The sequence below is a fragment of the Bombina bombina genome, chromosome 2 (genome assembly GCF_027579735.1).
Source record: "Bombina bombina isolate aBomBom1 chromosome 2, aBomBom1.pri, whole genome shotgun sequence".
NCBI classification, from domain to species: domain Eukaryota; kingdom Metazoa; phylum Chordata; class Amphibia; order Anura; family Bombinatoridae; genus Bombina; species Bombina bombina.
The window spans coordinates 1,291,314,159-1,291,333,870 of NC_069500.1; the positions used below are offsets into that span (position 1 = coordinate 1,291,314,159).

Below are 19,712 nucleotides of genomic sequence, written 5' to 3' on the forward strand. Positions count from 1 at the left end.
ATGCTCAGATAGCTGAGAGTGTGGTGAAATTTGTCAGGGATGGCTTGATTTAATTGTGGGCACACGGGGCTTACGTGCATATGCGCTGCATGCATGCATTCAGAAGCATTTTACTAATACCTGTGTACTGGAAAATGTTTCTATCCAAAACAAAAATGCATATGCATTTCAGTTTTTATTATTTCCTTTTAAGATTGTGTCATTTCTGCAGTTGCCTCACTAGCCATTTGGTAATATGGATTTGTTTATTATCAAAGGTTTGACTGAAACATTTTAGAACTCTATCAGTCCCCAATAACCTCTGTTTTACTAAAACAATTCGCACCTTGCATCGGGTTGTTAATGTTAGGCGCTTGGACCCTGCAATATTGAGCTGGTGCCACACTTCCTCATCTCTCACTCTATCACTCCACTTATGTAAAGCCCATAATGCACCTCTCCTTTTCAACTGGCATGGATCAAATATATTTACTTGTGGTTTTGTTTGTGTATATAGGGGTAGATTTATTAAGCAGCAGATACTGCATTCTACGCCCATCTTTTCTGGTCCGCCTGAAACGGACGTTAAGAAGCATTGCTCGTAAGACCGCTGCTCCTTAACTTCTATGCCACCTTTTAGGTGGTCGACTGAAATCATCCCCATCAGATACCCCAAAGGCTGTGGCATTTTCCTATAAAAACATGGTAACTAATGTTATTTAGCTGATTATTGATGTTGTTTTGATAGTGGAACGATATAAATATTAGAGGTTAGTGGTGCTTTGGCAGGAGAGCTATTGAAAGGGTGCAGTAAGCTCTAGTTGTGCCCCTGTTTACGTTAATAGAATTATAAACTTTCACAAGCAATGGTAGCAAGAACTTATTTTTACAAAATACAAAAGATTTTTTTTCAGCATTTTTGTTAATTTTTTTTCACATTTTGAATAGGTTTTGGACACCCCCTACCTAATAAACTCACAATGGAAAAATTACCTGTCTGGGATCTTGTTTCACAATCCTAATGTAAATCTGACTTTTGAAAAAGTTTACAGGTAAGAAAGTAATGAACAATGTGTAAATCATTAAAGGTTCACCATACTCCCATTTTTATGTATTTTACATAATAAAAACACTGTACTGATAATTAATGGTATATTTTGATATCTGAGCAACTTTTAGAAATGTCTCTTTGAATATCACAGCTCAAATGATGTGCAGAAACAATGTAATGCTTGCAAAGGGCATTTGTACCGCATTTCTATGCAAGGAAATAAAGTATGCCAAGTATTTCATAAAATGAAATAGGGTGTGTCTACAGCTTGTGGTCCATATTTGTTAAAGGGATATGAAACCCAAATTATTTCTTTCATGATTCAGATAGAGCATGCGATTTTAAGCAACTTTCTAATTTACTCCTATTATCAATTTTTTTTGTTCTCTTGGTATCTTTATTTAATAAACAGGAATGTAAGCTTAGGAGCGGCAGTTTTTTTTTTTTTTTGTTCAGCACCCTGGGTAGCGCTTGCTGATGTGCTGTCACTATATAAATCCCTGGTAAGACATAGGGGCCGATTTATCACAGCCCGAATACACCTGTTTCTGCGCGAGCCTTCAGGCTCCCCGGAAACAGGAGTTAAGAAGCAGCGGTCTTAAGACCGCTGCTTCTTAACTTGTCCGCTACCTCTGAGATGGCGGACAGCAATCCTCCCGATCGCATACAATCGGGTTGATTGATACCCCTTGCTAGCGGCCGATTGGTTGCAAATCTGCAGGGGGTGGCATTGCACAAGCATTTCACTAGAAATGCTTGTGCAATGATAAATGCCAACAGCGTATGCTGTCGACATTTATCGATGTGTGTCGGACATGATCCGCTACAGCAGATCATGTCCACTGCACTTTGATAAATCGGTTCCATGGAGTAGGGAGTGCAGTTCTAGGGACCAATTTTAAAAAGGGACATTGCAGGATTAGAAAAAGGCCAAACAACTAATAAGGGGAACTGAAGATTTAAACTATGAGGAGAAATTGGCTGTTTACTGTAGAAGAAAGGCACTTGAGAGGTGATATGATTACTTTATATAAATATAATTAAGGGCCATATACAGAGTTGGCAGAATCACTGTTTATTCCAAGAAGTCACAATTTAAGACTAGAGGAAAGGATATTTATTCTCCAGCAACGTAAATGTTTTATTCACAGTAAGAGCAATCAAATTCTAGAACACCTTGCCTAAGGAGGTAGTGAATGCCAATACATCAGATATATTTTAAAATGGCTTAGATACATTTCTGTCAAAAACAGAATTCAGAGATATATTGCTTGTGTTAAATGGGTCAGCTTTCTAATTGTTTAATATAAGCTAAATTTTCAGCTTCTGTGTGTAATTCAGGCAGTCACTGTATAGACTGAATTCCATGGACTTCTGTTTTTTTCAACCTTATTTACTATGTTACTATTTTACTATGTTACCACAGCAGTCTTAATTAAAAAAAGGGGAATTCAGCACAATAATACCCCCCCCCGTGCTAAATGAAGATCAGTTTTGCCTGCAAGATTAGATTTTCTTATGCATTTTACATGTATAAGTAGATCACACTGGTAAACTTCACTTAATAGAAGATATTGTCTATAAAGTATGGGCACCTGTTACATAGGAAGTAGCTGAAATGAACTCTTTGCATGTTAAACGCCGTGAGGATTCCCCTGTGAGGTCTGTGTGAAGGTAACTTACAAAATCCCAATGATCTTTAATGAATCTAGTTCTGCACTAATACATCAAAAGCTAAGTTTGCCTTAAGAAATCACAAGAGATTTTTTTTTAAAATATCGCCTCTCATTACGTAAAATGTACACGCTGTGATAAATATGTTGCCTGTCTTTATCCTTTTCTTGAACAAAATGTAAAAAATACTTTGTCAATATTATTATCATTTATTTGTATGAAGCAGCAAATTCTGTAGCGCTGGATGTGTCTTATTCGTGCCATTTATTTGTTTTGGTATTTTTATTTGTAGTGAATGCAAAGAGAACAAAGGCATTTTTACCGCACTCCAAATTGATAATATTTTTAACCTAAATGAGTTTTTGAACCTCAGCATGGTAAGTACAAATATTAGTGTATAATATTTGTTGCCCCAGGTGATATGGAAACTGCAGATACTCATGTTTAGAGTATGCGCTATAGGAAACAAATTATTCATTCGTTAATATGTTTTCATGTTCTGTGCCAAAATGTAGATGATGATTTAATAGTAGCAGTATAGGCTTGTCCAACCTGAGGCCCAGAGGCCACAATTCAGCCCTCCAATGCAATTTATTTGCCCTCCACTTCTCCAAAGTAAAAATGTCAGGTGTCTAAATCAGGGATGGATTTTTCTTTCTGGACTTTGATCTAATGGCGATATTGTTTTGTTGTCGATGGAAGAGATTTTTTTTCCTGAACTGTGCTCCAATGTAACCTATAGTAGATACCCCTGTAGAAGCAAGTATCACCTATAGTAGATACCCCTGCAGAAGCAAGTATAACCTATAGTAGATACCCCTGCAGAAGCAAGTGTAACCTATAGCAGATACCCTGCAGAAGCAAGTGTAACCTATAGTAGATACCCCTGCAGAAGCAAGTATAACCTATAGTAGATACCCCTGCAGAAGCAAGTATAACCTATAGCAGATACCCCTGCAGAAGCAAGTATAACCTATAGTAGATACACCTGCAGAAGCAAATGCAACATCTAGTAGGTACCCCTGCAGAAGCAAGTGTAACCTATAGTAGATACCCCTGCAGAAGCAAGTATAACCTATAGTAGATACCCCGGCAGAAGCAAATGTAACTTATAGTAGATACCCCTGCAGAAGCAAGTATAACCTATAGTAGATACCCCTGCAGAAGCAAGTGTAACCTATAGTAGATACCCCTGCAGAAGCAAGTGTAACCTATAGTAGATACCCCTGCAGAAGCAAGTGTAACCTATAGTAGATAACCCTGCAGAAGCAAGTGTAGCCTATAGTAGATACCCCTGCAGAAGCAAGTGTAACCTATAGTAGATACCCCTGCAGAAGCAAGTGTAACTTTTAGTTGATACCCCCCACATAAGCAAATGTAACCTATAATAGATACCCCTGCAGAAGCAAGTGTAATCTATTGTAGATACCTCTGCATAAGTACGTGTAAATTATAGCAGATACCTCTGCATAAGCAAATGTAACCCATAGTAGACCCCCCTGCTGAAGCAAATGTAACCCATAGTAGATACCTCTGCATAAACAAATGTAACCTATAGTAGACACCCCTGCTGAAGCAAATGTAACCTATAGTAGATACCTCTGCAGAAGCAAATGTAACCTATAGTAGATACCTCTGCATAAGCACATGTAAATTATAGTAGATACATCTGCATAAGCAAATGTAACCTATAGTATATACCTCTGCAGAAGCAAATGTAACCTATAGTAGAAACCCCTGCAGAAGCAAATGTAACCTATAGTAGAAACATAGCAGTCAATTCCAATCTTTTCATTATTTATTATTTTTTAGTTTTTTTGATATTGGTAAAAACAGGAAAGTCTGATTATCTTATCAAAGTGATCACAATCTTCCCTAGTCAAGCACAGAAATTGTCAACAAACACAAGAATTGTAAAACTGCTAAGTGACAAGGTTTTAATGATAGTTGTGGGACTAACTGTACAGACCATGATTTCCAAACCTCACTATCATTATACAGAACGTGGATTCTTTTTGCCACATTTCTATAACTGTAAGTTTAAACAAACAGGGCTGAAGCGCAAATAATTAAATACTGGTCATGGAGATGTGATTGCTGAGAGAAACACTGTTGTTAAGGAGGAGAATACTGAACTTTACAGCCCAGGAAATGCAAATATAAAATGAAAACAAACATATTAAGAGCATTATTGCTAAACACCATTTCTCAATGCAGTTAATAAATATATATATATATATATATATATATATATATATATATATATAGATATATATATATATATATATGGGAAAAAGAACATTACCAGAACAAGGAATCATTTGATGCTTAGTAGCTGGTTTTATTAGAACCAAATGTAATTAAACAGACAGTCTGTAATGGCAGTACACTAAGATCTGATGCGTTTCGCACATTCGCTTCCTCAGAGATTGATATTCTAGATGATAATATATATTTAAAAAAATATATATATATATATATATATATATATATATATATATATATATATATATGTAAATATCTGTCCCACCCACTACTGAGGGAGTATACAGTAGCGCTGAATATAGGTTTAATGAATCTACACATTATATTAATATATACACGAAAAATGGTGTCTATTGTATGTAGTGCATATGTACAACAGATAAGGTTTATTCCATATCATATTGGAATACTTTCAGATTTGTGGAAAAGTAGAGTTTTTCACTTTATCAACAACTTTTGTGTTTTGGACTTGATATTTCACTTTTGTTGCTGAAATAAATAATTAAAACAAATATTGGGGTGAGTAAGGCGCTACGTATAAAACTATACAATGCCACAATATAAGGGAGATCCCCTCAAATGACTCCCAAAAGGAAATACAGATTTATAAAAGTGTCTAGCTATAAGTGCAAAAATGCACCAAGGTAGACTGGAATAAAGCAGCGTCTACAAAAGACTAAATATATAATTATAGACTGACAGGTTACCAAATGTGATACAATCCAAACGCAAGGAGGCTAAAAATGCAGTATCAGATAAAAAAGACTGAGATAATTACATATATTATGCAAAAATTAAAATTAAAATACACATTTAATCCTAAAAAAATAAAAGCATATAAATAATACATATAAATGGAACAAATATTCCTATATCACAGGTGATCACAATATATTAAACAATATATAAAACAATTCATATGCATGAAAAAAGTCCATAATGTTTATGAAGTTTAAAAACAGGTCCAAAAGTTATCCTGCAGTGAGAAAAGAGCGACAAGGGGATCTTGTCAAAAGAATGCCAAATGTAACAACTTTAAGGTGCTCACTTTTACTTACACCATAAAGTTGAATGAGTAGGTTCAAAGTTGTTCCTAGTGGTGTGTGTAGTCCGGTCTATTGCCAGGTTCTAAACCGCTTTTCCTTCTCGCAGTCTTTGGTAGTAGGACCAAACAACGGATCGTCTCAGTGGACACAAATAGCGGTAAAGCGTTGCTTTTTCTTATCCCTATAGGGCAAAGCTACGGAACTCGCCCAGGAACACTTGCAGAGACAGAGTAACGCGTTTCGGCTTTGATGCCTTTTTCAAACTCTGTTTTACCGGAATATCTGCAGCTCTTTTATACCCTTCTAAATTAAAGGGGAAGTGATACATATGATGCTTGGTAGCTATTACTTAAAATTGAATAACTTATTCTTTAATTACTAATGTTAATACTTATATATTATTATTATTTATTATTATTGGTTATTTGTAGAGCGCCAACAGATTCCCGCAGCGCTATAAACAAAGGGGAGTACAACAAAACAATTAAAGGGATCAGATGGGTAGAGGGCCCTGCCAAGAGTTGCACTGTTGTAATCCACTCTTAAGAAGGTGATCTACAAACAGCTGGACTCTTAGGCTTACATGCTAAGGGGGTTCAGGGGATTGCAATGGAGGAGTGGAACTGGTATAAAGTAAGGTTAGCATAGGTTGTATGCATCCTTGAACATTAGAGTCTTTAGGGAGCGCTTGAAGATTTCAAAACTAGGGGAGAGTCTTGTGGGGCGAGGCAGAGAGTTCCACAAGATGGGAGCCAGTCTGGAGAAGTCCTGTAAACGGGAGTGCGATGAGGTAACCAGAGAGGAGGAGAGTAGCAGGTCATGAGCAGAGCAATGGGGACAAGGTCTGAGATATAGGGGGGAGCAGTGCAGTTGAGGGCTTTGTATGTCAGAGTGAGAATTTTGTGTTTGATCCTAGAGGCAAGAGGAAGCCAGTGAAGGGATTGGCAGAGAGGAGCAGCAGATGAAGAGAGACGTGTAAGGAAGATGAGTCTGGCAGAGGCATTCATTATGGATTGTAAGGGAGCTAGGCGGCAGGTGAGAGGACAGAGTTGCAGTAATCAAGGCGGGAATGAATGAGAGAGTGGATTAAAACCTTAGTTGTATCTTGTGTAAGGAAGTGTCTAATTTTGGAGATGTTTTTAAGGTGGAAGCGGCAGGCTTTAGCCAAGGACTGAATGTGAGGAGTGAAGGAAAGATCTGAGTCAAATGTGACCCCGAGAAATCGGGCATGCGGGGTAGGGGTAATGATGGAGTTGTCGACAGTTATAGAGATATTGGGGGTGGAGATTTTGGAAGAAGGGGGGAAAATGAGGAGCTCAGTTTTGGAGAGATTTAGCTTGAGGTAGTGGGAGGACATCCAGGAAGAGATGTGAGAAAGACAGTTAGTGACATGGGTTAGCAAGGAAAGAGATAGGTCTGGTGCAGAGAAGTAGATTTGGGTGTCGTCGGCATACAAATTATATTGGAAACCGTGGGACTTAATTAGGGAGCCTAGTGATGACGTATAGATTGAGAAGAGAAGGGGACCGAGGACAGAGCCTTGTGGTACTCCGACAGAAAGTGGTGACGGGGCAGAGGAGGCCCCAGAGAAGGCTACACTGAAGGTATGGTTTGATAGGTAGGAAGAGAGCCACGAAAGGGCTGTGTCACAGATGCCGAAGGATTGGAGGATTTGGAGCAAAAGAGGGTGGTCGACAGTGTAAAAGGTTGCGGACAGATCAAGGAGGATAAGCAGAGAGAAGTGGTCTTTTGATTTTGCTGTAAGTAGGTCATTGGTGACCTTAACAATAGCTGTCTCTGTGGAGTGATAGGGACGAAATCCAGATTGCAGCGGGTCAAGAAGGGAGTTTAACGTAAGGAAATGGAATAAGCCTGCATATACTAGTTTTTCGAGAAGCTTTGAAGCAAGAGGGAGGAGGGAAATAGGGCGGTAGTTGGATGGGGAGGTAGGATCAAGGGAAGGTTTTTTGAGGATAGGTGTGACCAGTGCATGTTTCATCGATCAGGGAAATGTACCAGTGCTGAGGGAGAGGTTGAAAATGTGTGTTAGTATAGGGGTAAGGGTAGCAGAGAGGGAGGGGAGTAGCTGTGAGGGGATAGGGTCAAGGGGACAGGTAGTGAGGTGAGAGCGCAGTATAAGTGCCGAAACTTCTTCCTCAGTAACAGGGGAGAATGAACTAAGTTTCAGGTTATGAGGATTGTGGTTGAGTGAGAGTATTTGAGGGGGAGAGAGAATGGAATTATGTTGAGAGCTGATTTCCTGTCTGATGGAGTCAATTTTGTTAATGAAGTGACTGGCAAAGTCTTGAGCTGACAGAGAAGTGGTATTAGGAAGTGGGGGAGGGAGGAGGAGAGTATTGAAAGTGAAGAATAGACGTTTTGGGTTAGAAGAAAGATTAGAGATAAGAATAGAGAAGTAGTGTTGCTTGTGGAGATTAAGGGCAGAATAGTAGGAGTTCAAGATGAATTTGTAATGAAGAAAATCAGCTGAACTCCGTGATTTTCTCCAATGCCGATCAGCAGTACGGGAACATCTGCGTAGGTACCGTGTCAGAGGAGTATGCCAGGGCTGGGGATGAGTGTGTGATTTCCGAGCAATGGTAAGAGGGGCGAGATTGTCAAGGACGGATATAAGGGTGGAATTATAGTGGCAGATTGTTCAGGGCAGGAAAAGGAGGAGAAGGATGAGAGGAGCGCTTTAAGGGAATTAGCAAGTTGTTGCTGATCTAAAGACATAATGCTTCTGTGAAGTTTGGTGTGAGGAGTAGAAGGAGGGAGAGTTGTAGGAAGGGATGATATGTTGCAAGTAAGGAGATGGTGGTCAGAAAGAGGTAAAGGGGAGTTTGAGAAGTTTGAGAGAGTGCATCGATAGCTAAAGATCAGGTCAAGAGAGTGGCCGTCTTTGTGAGTGGGAGAATCAGTCCATTTTGTCAGACCGAAAGAGGAAGTGAGTTGCAGAAGTTGTTTAGCAGATGAGGCAGTGTGATTGTTAAGGGGATGTTGAAGTCGCCAAGAATGAGGGCAGGGGTGTCTGAGGAAAGGAAATAGGGTAGCCAGGCAGCCAAGTGATCTAGAAATTGAGTTGAGGAGCCAGGGGGTCGGTATATGACTGCAACACGTACAGAGAGAGGGGAGAATAAGCGAGTCATGTGGGTTTCGAATGAGTGAAAAGTGAGGGAAGAGATAGGATGTATTTGTTGAAAGGTGCAACGAGAGGAAAGTAAAATACCTACACCACCTCCTTGTCTGTTACCAGACCTAGGAGTGCGGCTGAAGTGGAGACCCCCATGTGACAGAGCAGCAGTGGATGCTGTGTCTAGGGGAGAGAGCCAGGTTTCTGTTAGGGCCAGAAGGTTAAGGGAGCGGGAGAAGAAGAGGTCATGTATAGAAGTGAGCTTGTTGCAAACAGAGCAAGAGTTCCAGAGTGCACAAGTGAAAGGGGTAGTGGCTTTAGATGCAAGAGGAATGTGAGTAAGGTGTGCAGAGTTTTGTTTTCTGAGTCTATGGGATGGTACACATGGATGTGCACGGCTTGTCAGTGGTTGGGGACCAGGATTAGGGGAGATGTCACCAGCAGTAAGTAGAAGCAAGAGGGAGAGTGACATGAGATGAGATACAGATTTGCAGTAGTGAGACTGCTTTTGAGATGAGCTGCAGGGGGTAGAGAGAGTGTTTAGGAATAGGTAAAGTTCATGAGTAGAAAAGTAAGGTGAGTTTAAGAGAGATGGGCTAATGAACAGTGCAGGTGGAAAGGGAGAAGGAGTAATTGAATAGTGTAGTTTGTTATAGAGACAAAGGGTAGCAAAAAGGAATGTGAATATATTGAGCATTTTTACAGAATTGGGAACCAGTTAAAAACATAAGACACAGAATTACTGTAATAATTGCATAAGGGAAAATTAAAATACATAGAAACCCATTATATGTAGCTATATTTAATATTTGACTACCAAAAAGAGGTGCAGATAATCCGTTTACAATTTTGGAATTACATGACAAATGCCTAAATACACCTATTGAAAACATTATCAGGATATTATCAAATTTAATTGCCTTACTCAGCCTATATAAATTAAATTAGAATAAATTAAATATTATAAATAAGTGACTAATATACTAAATAAATGTCTATATAAGTGCTATTGATTTTATAAATATTAAACTTTAAATCTTGAAAAAATGATTTAGGGGTGTTTAAAAAATATTTTAAAATACATGATTTGATTATTCTGAAAAAGTTCTAAGTGCTTAGTTTTATATAAGTGTTGAAGTGCTGTTTATTTATTTATATATATATATATATATATATATATATATATATATATATATATATATATATATATATATATATATATAATCTATTTAATATGATCCAAGAGAAGATACCAATTTAAAAATCATAACATAATAATTTTGTATGTTATATATTTTATATATTTTATTATTCAGTTTAAAAACAGTTAATTTCAAATTCTTGATTTAAACCATTGGGAGTTAGGGTCTTCATTTCATAGATTCCATTTGGTTTCAAGTTTCATTAATTCCTTATTTGGATCCATCCCTCTCCAATTCTTTTTTATTTTGGCTAATCCTGTATAGTGATGTCGCGAACCTTAAATTTTGCGTTTGCGAACGCGAACTTCCACAAAAGTTTGTGAACTGGCGAACTGGGCGAACTGCCATAGACTTCAATAGGCAGGCGAATTTTAAAACCCACAGGGACTCTTTCTGGCCACAAAAGTGATGGAAAAGTTGTTTCAAGGGGACTAACACCTGGACTGTGCTATGCCGGAGGGGGATCCATGGCAAACTCCTATGGAAAATTACATAGTTGATGCAGAGTCTGGTTTTAATCCATAAAGGGCATAAATCACCTAACATTCCTAAATTGTTTGGAATAACGTGCTTTAAAACATCAGGTATGATGTTGTATCGTTCAGGTAGTGTAAGGGTTTTTTTTTTTTTAAATGTACGCTACTGTTTTAGCAGATATGACTTGCACTGGTGTAACACTGGCAGGACCTGGAATGCACACATGTGAGGGAAACTGACTGCTATTATTTCACAGTAAAAAAAGGTTTGTTTTTTTTTAAAATGTATGTACACTACTGTTTTAGTAGATATGACTTGCACTGGTGTGACACTGTGCCCTGGCAGGACCTGGAGCGCACACGTGTGAGGGAAACTGACTGCTATTATTTCACAATAAAAAAGGGTTGTTGTTTTTTTAAATGTATGTACACTACTGTTTTAGTAGATATGACTTGCACTGGTGTGACACTGTGCCCTGTCAGGACCTGGAGCGCACAAGTGTGAGGGAAACTGACTGCTATTATTTCACAATAAAAAAGGTGTTTTTTTTTAAATGTATGTACACTACTGTTTTAGCAGATATGACTTGCACTGGTGTGACACTGTGCCCTGGCAGGACCTGGAGCGCACGCGTGTGAGGGAAACTGACTGCTATTATTTCACAATAAAAAAAGGTGTTTTTTTAAAATGTATGTACACTACTGTTTTAGCAGATATGACTTGCACTGGTGTGACACTGTGCCCTGGCAGGATCTGGAACGCACACGTGTGAGAGAAACTGACTGCTATTATTTCACAGTAAAAAAAGGTTTTTTTTTTTTTTTTTTAAATGTATGTACACTACTGTTTTAGTAGATATGACTTGCACTGGTGTGACACTGTGCCCTGGGAGGACCTGGAGCGCACATGTGTGAGGGAAACTGACTGCTATTATTTTACAGTAAAAAAAGGTTTTTTTTTTTTTTTTAAATGTATGTACACTACTGTTTTAGCAGATATGACTTGCACTGGTGTGACACTGTGCCCTGGCAGGACCTGCAATGCACACGTGTGAAGGAAACTGACTGCTATTATTTCACAGTAAAAAAAGTTTTTTTTTTTAAATGCACACTACTGTTTTAGCAGATAGGACTTGCACTGGTGTCACACTGTGCCCTGGCAGGACCTGAAACGCACACGTGTGAAGGAAACTGACTGCTATTATTTCACAGTAAAAAAAGGTTGTTTTTTTTAAATGTACACTACTGTTTTAGCAGATAGGACTTGCACTGGTGTCACACTGTGCCCTGGCAGGACCTGAAACGCACACGTGTGAAGGAAACTGACTGTGTTATGTTCCTGTCCCTTTAAATCAGGATGTTCAGGTATTCACATCCCTATATAAGGCCCCTCCTCCAGTCTACCCATGCTTGGTAATTTGTATTCACTTAGCTATAAGCTGAGCAACAACGAAGACACCTTGCTGATATTCCTAACCAAGGAATTTACTCATAATAACTACAACTGCTGTGTGCTTTTCAACTTTGGATCGTCATATACCAGGTTTCTTTGTTTTGTCCGGAATCCTTAAAGTATCTCTTACTTGTTAATTCAGTTTCTCCCGGCTTCTACATTGATGCCGTGTATCGGCGTCTGACGTCACCGTAAGTCTCTGGAGCTCTCTCTCACTCTGGCTGCAAACAAACAACTCCTGTGCTTAATAGCAACTCACCTTGAAGCTGCGGTAACCGTTACTATTCCTTACTCTCTGAAGTTGGTAACGTATTATACCTTAATTCACTTACTACTTTGAAGGACTTTCCTGCATGTTTTACAGTGTGACGCTTATGCAAATACAGCTACCGTTAACTATCTGATTGCCTGTAATATCTATCGATTCAGCTTGATGAACTGTGCTTAATTATTCTATGTGCTTTATCAAATAATCATACTGTTGGTTGTGAAAGACTGCCTGCTGTTTATATGAATACTAACAACGTCATAGACTAACTAAGGACTGCCTGTTAACTAAAAACAACATAACCTGTTATAGAGCTCTCCTGCTTACTTTATATAGAAACACCTCCTGGTTGCAACCTGTGTTTATTGAGGCTGACATTCACCTACTAATACTTAACTAAATCTTTCATTATTCTACTATCTCTATAATTATCTGCATATTGCAACCTGGTATTGCAATCGGGATAATATACCTTTAAATCTCATTTCTTTCTCTCTGCATAATTATCTGCATATTGCAACCTGGTATTGCAATCGGGATAATATACCTTTAAATCTCATTTCTTTCACTCTGCATCCATGCAGCAGTGACCCTCAGATCTATGAGCAAAAACTAGGTTCTTGATTACATCTAATGAACCTAAAGGTTTGGTGTGAGACTGAGTGGTCCTGCAGTTTAGGATATTAAATACTTGCACCTAACATAACATATTACCAAGCCTTAACATATATCCTACAGCATGGATATCACTGAACTTACAAACCGTGTTGGTTCCCTTGCACAAAGCATGGACCATATGCTACAAGGCCTCAGAGAAATTAAAATTGAAAATGATCACATTAGGAAGTTTATTAATGAGCACTTATCTGATAAACCTGCTCCTATTGAATTAACACCTGAACCAACTGTATCTCCACCTGAAAAATTCTTTGGTGACAGGACTCAGTTTAGAGAATTTAAAAACTCCTGTACTCTGTACTTTTCTTTAAAACCCCGAACCTATACATCTGATCGGGTCAAAGTTCTAACGGTCATCTCATACCTCAGAGGAGAGGCTAAATCCTGGGCTAACGCCTTCTATGAGAACAATGACCCCATATTAGACTCCTTAGATGCCTTTTTCTCTGCCATGTCCCTATTATATGAAGACCATCATAAGCAGAATACTGCTGAGACTGCTCTTAGGAGCCTACGACAAGGTAAAAGAGCAGTAGAAGAATATATCACGGACTTTAAAAGATGGGCACCAGACACCCAATGGAATGAACCTGCTCTCAGAAATAAGTTCAGAACAGGTCTTTCTGAAACATTAAAAGATGAATTAGCCCGTGGTGCAGTTCCTGTGGAATTAGAGAATCTTATGACCTTATGTATCACTGTTGATAGAAGGATAAGAGAACGTAGATCTGAAAGGGCACTATCTGATCCTATTGCCAAGAAAATCCCGGTATACCATCCTGTGGTCACTGCACCATCTAAATCAAATGATGAACCTATGGAAGTTGCTGTCATGAGGGGTCCTCTAAAACCAGAGGAAAAAGCCAGAAGGAAGCTACATAACTTGTGTTTATATTGCGCAGCAAAGGACCATGGTGTTAGAGACTGTCCTGTGCTTATCAGACAGAAGAGGGGTAAGAATCTTCAGCACCAAAATTGCCTTAATAAATTGTCTACGCTTACCACTCATTTACCAATTTCTGTTCTTTTGCAGTGGCGTCTACAGAAGACAAAAACCCAGGCCGTTATTGACTCTGGTGCATCTGGGAATTTCATTGACCAAGCATTTGTTACAAAACATAAAATACCCACAATAAAAAAAGATAGTGCACAAGCCATAAGATTGGTTGATGGTTTTCTTATGAATACAGGGCCTATCACTCATCACACTACACCCTTACAAGTTATCACACAGAAAGGCCATACTGAGACATGTACATTTGACATTTTGCCTTCTAGTTTATACCCGTTAATTTTTGGTATCAATTGGTTGATAAAGCATGATCCTGATATATCTTGGAAGCAAGGTGTTGTGAATTTTAATTCCACTTACTGTAAGGAAGTCTGTTTTCCCAAAGCTTCTGTGTGTTGTATGACTGATCATGTTTTACCTGAATGTTATAAAGAATTTTCCGATGTGTTTGACAAAGTAGAAGCTCAGAATTTACCCCCCCATAGGTCTTATGACTGTCCGATAGACTTACTACCGGGCAGTTCTATTCCCTTTGGTCATATATACCCTATGTCAGAACCTGAATTGGTTCATTTGAAACAGTACTTAGAGGACAACCTTAAGAAAGGTTTTATAAGACCTTCCACCTCTCCAGCGGGTGCTGCAATGTTTTTTGTTAAAAACAAGGACGGATCACTTCGTCCTATTATCGACTACAGACAACTTAACAAATGCACCAAGAAAAACAGGTACCCACTCCCACTTATCCCTGAACTTATAGAACGGTTGCAAGGAGCTAAAATTTACACAAAATTAGATCTTAGAGGAGCTTATAACTTGATAAGGATGAGGAAAGGCGATGAGTGGCTAACAGCTTTCCGCACACGTTATGGACTGTATGAATATACAGTAATGCCTTTTGGGCTGTGCAACGCTCCTGCAACGTTCCAGTGTTTTATAAATGACGTATTTCATGACTTACTTGATGTCTGTATGGTCATTTATTTAGATGACATTTTAATCTATTCTGACAATATAACAAACCATCACACCCATGTCAAGCTTGTTTTGTCCAGACTTCGTTCACACCATCTCTATGCTAAGTTAGAGAAATGCATTTTTAATACCACTACTATCTCCTTCTTAGGATACCATGTTTCCCCTTCTGGTATCGCCATGGAAGCAAACAAAGTGGAAGCTATTACTAACTGGAGCACCCCCCGTACAAAAAAGGATGTTCAGAGATTTCTTGGGTTCGCAAACTTCTATAGGAAGTTTATCAAGGGCTTTTCTGAGATTGCTAGACCCTTGACTAAATTAACTCAGAAAAAACCTGGTTTCTCTTGGAATATTCATGCTGAGAACGCATTTAATATATTAAAGGAGAGGTTTGTAACAGCACCGATACTCAAATTCCCAGATCCCAGTTTACAGTACACGCTTGAGGTTGATGCTTCTGAGTACGCTCTTGGAGCTGTACTCTCACAAAGAGTTTCACACAAGGAAGCACTGCATCCAATATCATATTACTCTAGGGTAATGAGCTCAGCCGAGCTAAATTATGCTATTGGTGAAAAAGAGCTTCTCGCTATAAAATCAGCACTAGAGTTTTGGAGACACCTCCTTGAGGGTACTAAACATACTATTCTTATACTTACGGATCATAGAAACCTTGAATATTTAAAAACCAGCAAAACGTTAACATCTAGACAAGTTAGATGGAGCCTCTTCTTTTCAAGATTTGATTTTACCATCACTTACCGCCCGGGTTCCAAAAATACAAAAGCAGATGCTCTTTCAAGGAAGGATCCAAAACCTCAACATTATATACCTCCAGATTCTATCATTCCACAAAATAAGTTCATTGGATTAACTTCAATCACTGAAACCTCTATAAAAGAGTATCAGAGAGCAGATCCAACACTCCCATTAGCAGATCTACAAAAACACAGTAGTAATCTGTATTACCATGGAAACCAGATATATATACCAGAACCTCTACGAAATGAATTAATGCATTCTGCACATGATTCTCTTCTATCCGGACATCCTGGACTTCATAAAACACTACGCATACTTCAAAGAGACTATTGGTGGCCCAATATGAAAAGTTCTGTCTCTTCTTACATTCGATCCTGTTCAGTCTGCGCTACTTGCAAACATACTAGAACTCGTCCTTATGGTCTTCTTCTTTCATTACCAGTTCCTGAAAGACCCTGGAAGGACATAGCAATGGACTATATAGTGGAGCTACCCCCATCCTCTAACCATAACACAATTCTAGTCATTGTTGATCTGTTTTCTAAAATGGCACATTTTATTCCACATATGGGTTTACCAACCGCATCCGAAACAGCCATACTGTTCTTGAATCATGTTGTAAAGTTACATGGACTACCCGACTCCATCACGTCTGATAGAGGATCTCAATTCACCTCTAAGTTCTGGACTCAGTTATGTTCTATTCTCAAGATTACTAGGAGATTAAGTACTGCTTATCATCCCCAGACTAATGGTCAGTGCGAAAGGACTAACCAGTCTCTTGAACAGTATCTGAGATGCTATTGTACGAACCAACAGGATAACTGGTTCGCTCTGCTGCCTACTGCAGAATTCGCACATAATAACATGACCAACGCATCCACAAAAACTTCGCCATTCTATATTAATTATGGTTTTCACCCTTCATATCATCTTTTCCACAGAACCGATTCCTTGCTACCTACGGTTGATCAGACTGTCAATACTATTGCTGAGGGTTTTTCTGTTCTCAAAACAACCTTACAAGAAGCTCAAGCTTCACAGAAACACCATTATGATTTAAGGCGCTCAAAACCCCCTCTTTATAAACCTGGGGATAAGGTTTGGCTAAGTACTAAACACCTGAAACTCTGTATTCCAAGTAAAAAGCTTGGAAGTCTTTTCATAGGTCCCTATGACATAGTTGAGGTTGTTAATCCAAATGCTGTGACTCTTCAGCTGCCTCCTTCTCTCAGGATACATCCTACATTCCATGTGTCCCTCCTGAAACCTTTCTCTCCGATAAGGGATCCCCCTCATCCTTCGTTGACTAACCCTCCAGTTGTGGATGAAGTTGAGTATGAGGTGGATTCTATTTTGGACTCTCGTTTATACCGCAATCAACTCCAGTACCTGGTACGATGGAAAGGTTTTGGGGCTGATGAGGACTCCTGGGAACCATACTCTAATTTGTCGGCACCCCGTCTTCTTTCGATTTTTCATCGGAGACATCCCGACCGACCCAAGCCTTGATCCGCGGAGCGGCTCTTTTTAGGGGGGCGTCCTGTTATGTTCCTGTCCCTTTAAATCAGGATGTTCAGGTATTCACATCCCTATATAAGGCCCCTCCTCCAGTCTACCCATGCTTGGTAATTTGTATTCACTTAGCTATAAGCTGAGCAACAACGAAGACACCTTGCTGATATTCCTAACCAAGGAATTTACTCATAATAACTACAACTGCTGTGTGCTTTTCAACTTTGGATCGTCATATACCAGGTTTCTTTGTTTTGTCCGGAATCCTTAAAGTATCTCTTACTTGTTAATTCAGTTTCTCCCGGCTTCTACATTGATGCCATGTATCGGCGTCTGACGTCACCGTAAGTCTCTGGAGCTCTCTCTCACTCTGGCTGCAAACAAACAACTCCTGTGCTTAATAGCAACTCACCTTGAAGCTGCGGTAACCGTTACTATTCCTTACTCTCTGAAGTTGGTAACGTATTATACCTTAATTCACTTACTACTTTGAAGGACTTTCCTGCATGTTTTACAGTGTGACGCTTATGCAAATACAGCTACCGTTAACTATCTGATTGCCTGTAATATCTATCGATTCAGCTTGATGAACTGTGCTTAATTATTCTATGTGCTTTATCAAATAATCATACTGTTGGTTGTGAAAGACTGCCTGCTGTTTATATGAATACTAACAACGTCATAGACTAACTAAGGACTGCCTGTTAACTAAAAACAACATAACCTGTTATAGAGCTCTCCTGCTTACTTTATATAGAAACACCTCCTGGTTGCAACCTGTGTTTATTGAGGCTGACATTCACCTACTAATACTTAACTAAATCTTTCATTATTCTACTATCTCTATAATTATCTGCATATTGCAACCTGGTATTGCAATCGGGATAATATACCTTTAAATCTCATTTCTTTCTCTCTGCATAATTATCTGCATATTGCAACCTGGTATTGCAATCGGGATAATATACCTTTAAATCTCATTTCTTTCACTCTGCATCCATGCAGCAGTGACCCTCAGATCTATGAGCAAAAACTAGGTTCTTGATTACATCTAATGAACCTAAAGGTTTGGTGTGAGACTGAGTGGTCCTGCAGTTTAGGATATTAAATACTTGCACCTAACATAACAGACTGCTATTATTTCAAATTAAAAAAAGTTTTTTTTTTAATTTTAAATGTACACTACTTTTTTTTAGCAGATATGACTTGCACTGGTGTCACACTGTGCCCTGGCAGGACCTCAAACACACACATGTGAAGGAAAATGACTGCTATTATTTCAAATAAAAAAAAGTTTTTTTTTTTTTTTTTTTAAATGTACACTACTGTTACACCAGATATGAGTGGTGGCACTGGGCAAGTGGGCACAGTATACGCTGTGAGCCTGAGCTGGCAGGCAGGCTGCAATTAGATTACACAGGAAAAAAAAAAAAAAGCAGACTGATGTTCTAGCCCTAAAAAGGGCTATTTGGGGTGCTGTCCTTACAGCAGAGATCAGATGAGTCCTTCAGGACTGTAGTGGACACTGAATACACTAGCCTAGCTATTGATTTCCCTATTAAATCAGCAGCAGCTACACTGTCCCTCCTCTGACTAAGAATGCAGGCTCCGAATGAATCTAAAATGGATGCTGTCCAGGAGGTGGGAGGGTCTGGGAGGGAGTGTCTGCTGCTGATTGGCTGGAATGTGTCTTGTGACTGTGAGCTACAGGGTCAAAGTTTACTCAATGATGACGAATAGGGGGCGGATCGAACATCGCATATGTTCGCCGTCCGCTGCAAACGCAAACATGCTATGTTCGCTGCGAACTATTCGCGGCAGAACTGTTCGTGACATCACTAATCCTGTATAAGTTAAGTGTTTTGTATTAGCTCCATTACATATTTTAAAGTTCCTAGGTATTGGTAGTATCTTGTTCCTGTCAGTGTTGCAATTTTCTATAGACCAGAGATGCTACCTTATCCTGTTACGTAGGGGTCTTGAGGATACTCCTACATACTGTATTCCACATTTACATTCAAGGAGATACACCACATTCCTATCTGTGCATCTAATGGTGTCTTTCATTTTGTACTTTTTGTGTGAAATAAATGATTGTTCTTCTTTTTTCTTTTCTGCATGTTGGCATACTTTTACAGGATAGGCATGGAAAGAACCCCTCTAGTTTCCTTCCACATAAATCTATGTTCTTCATAAATTTCTTTCTTATTTCTGTTGGTG

At 39.0% G+C, this 19,712-nt stretch overlaps 1 protein-coding gene across 1 annotated transcript in view; it reads left to right on the forward strand.

Annotated features, from left to right (window-relative positions):
- The window catches only part of PROM1 (prominin 1), a 395,265-nt gene that overhangs the window by 305,456 nt on the left and 70,097 nt on the right, over positions 1 to 19,712 (forward strand). Inside the window, exons 13-14 of the mRNA XM_053704117.1 lie at positions 928 to 1,031; positions 2,997 to 3,081. Coding sequence (XP_053560092.1) covers positions 928 to 1,031; positions 2,997 to 3,081 — 189 coding nt within the window. The remainder of the gene's footprint in view (positions 1 to 927; positions 1,032 to 2,996; positions 3,082 to 19,712) is intronic.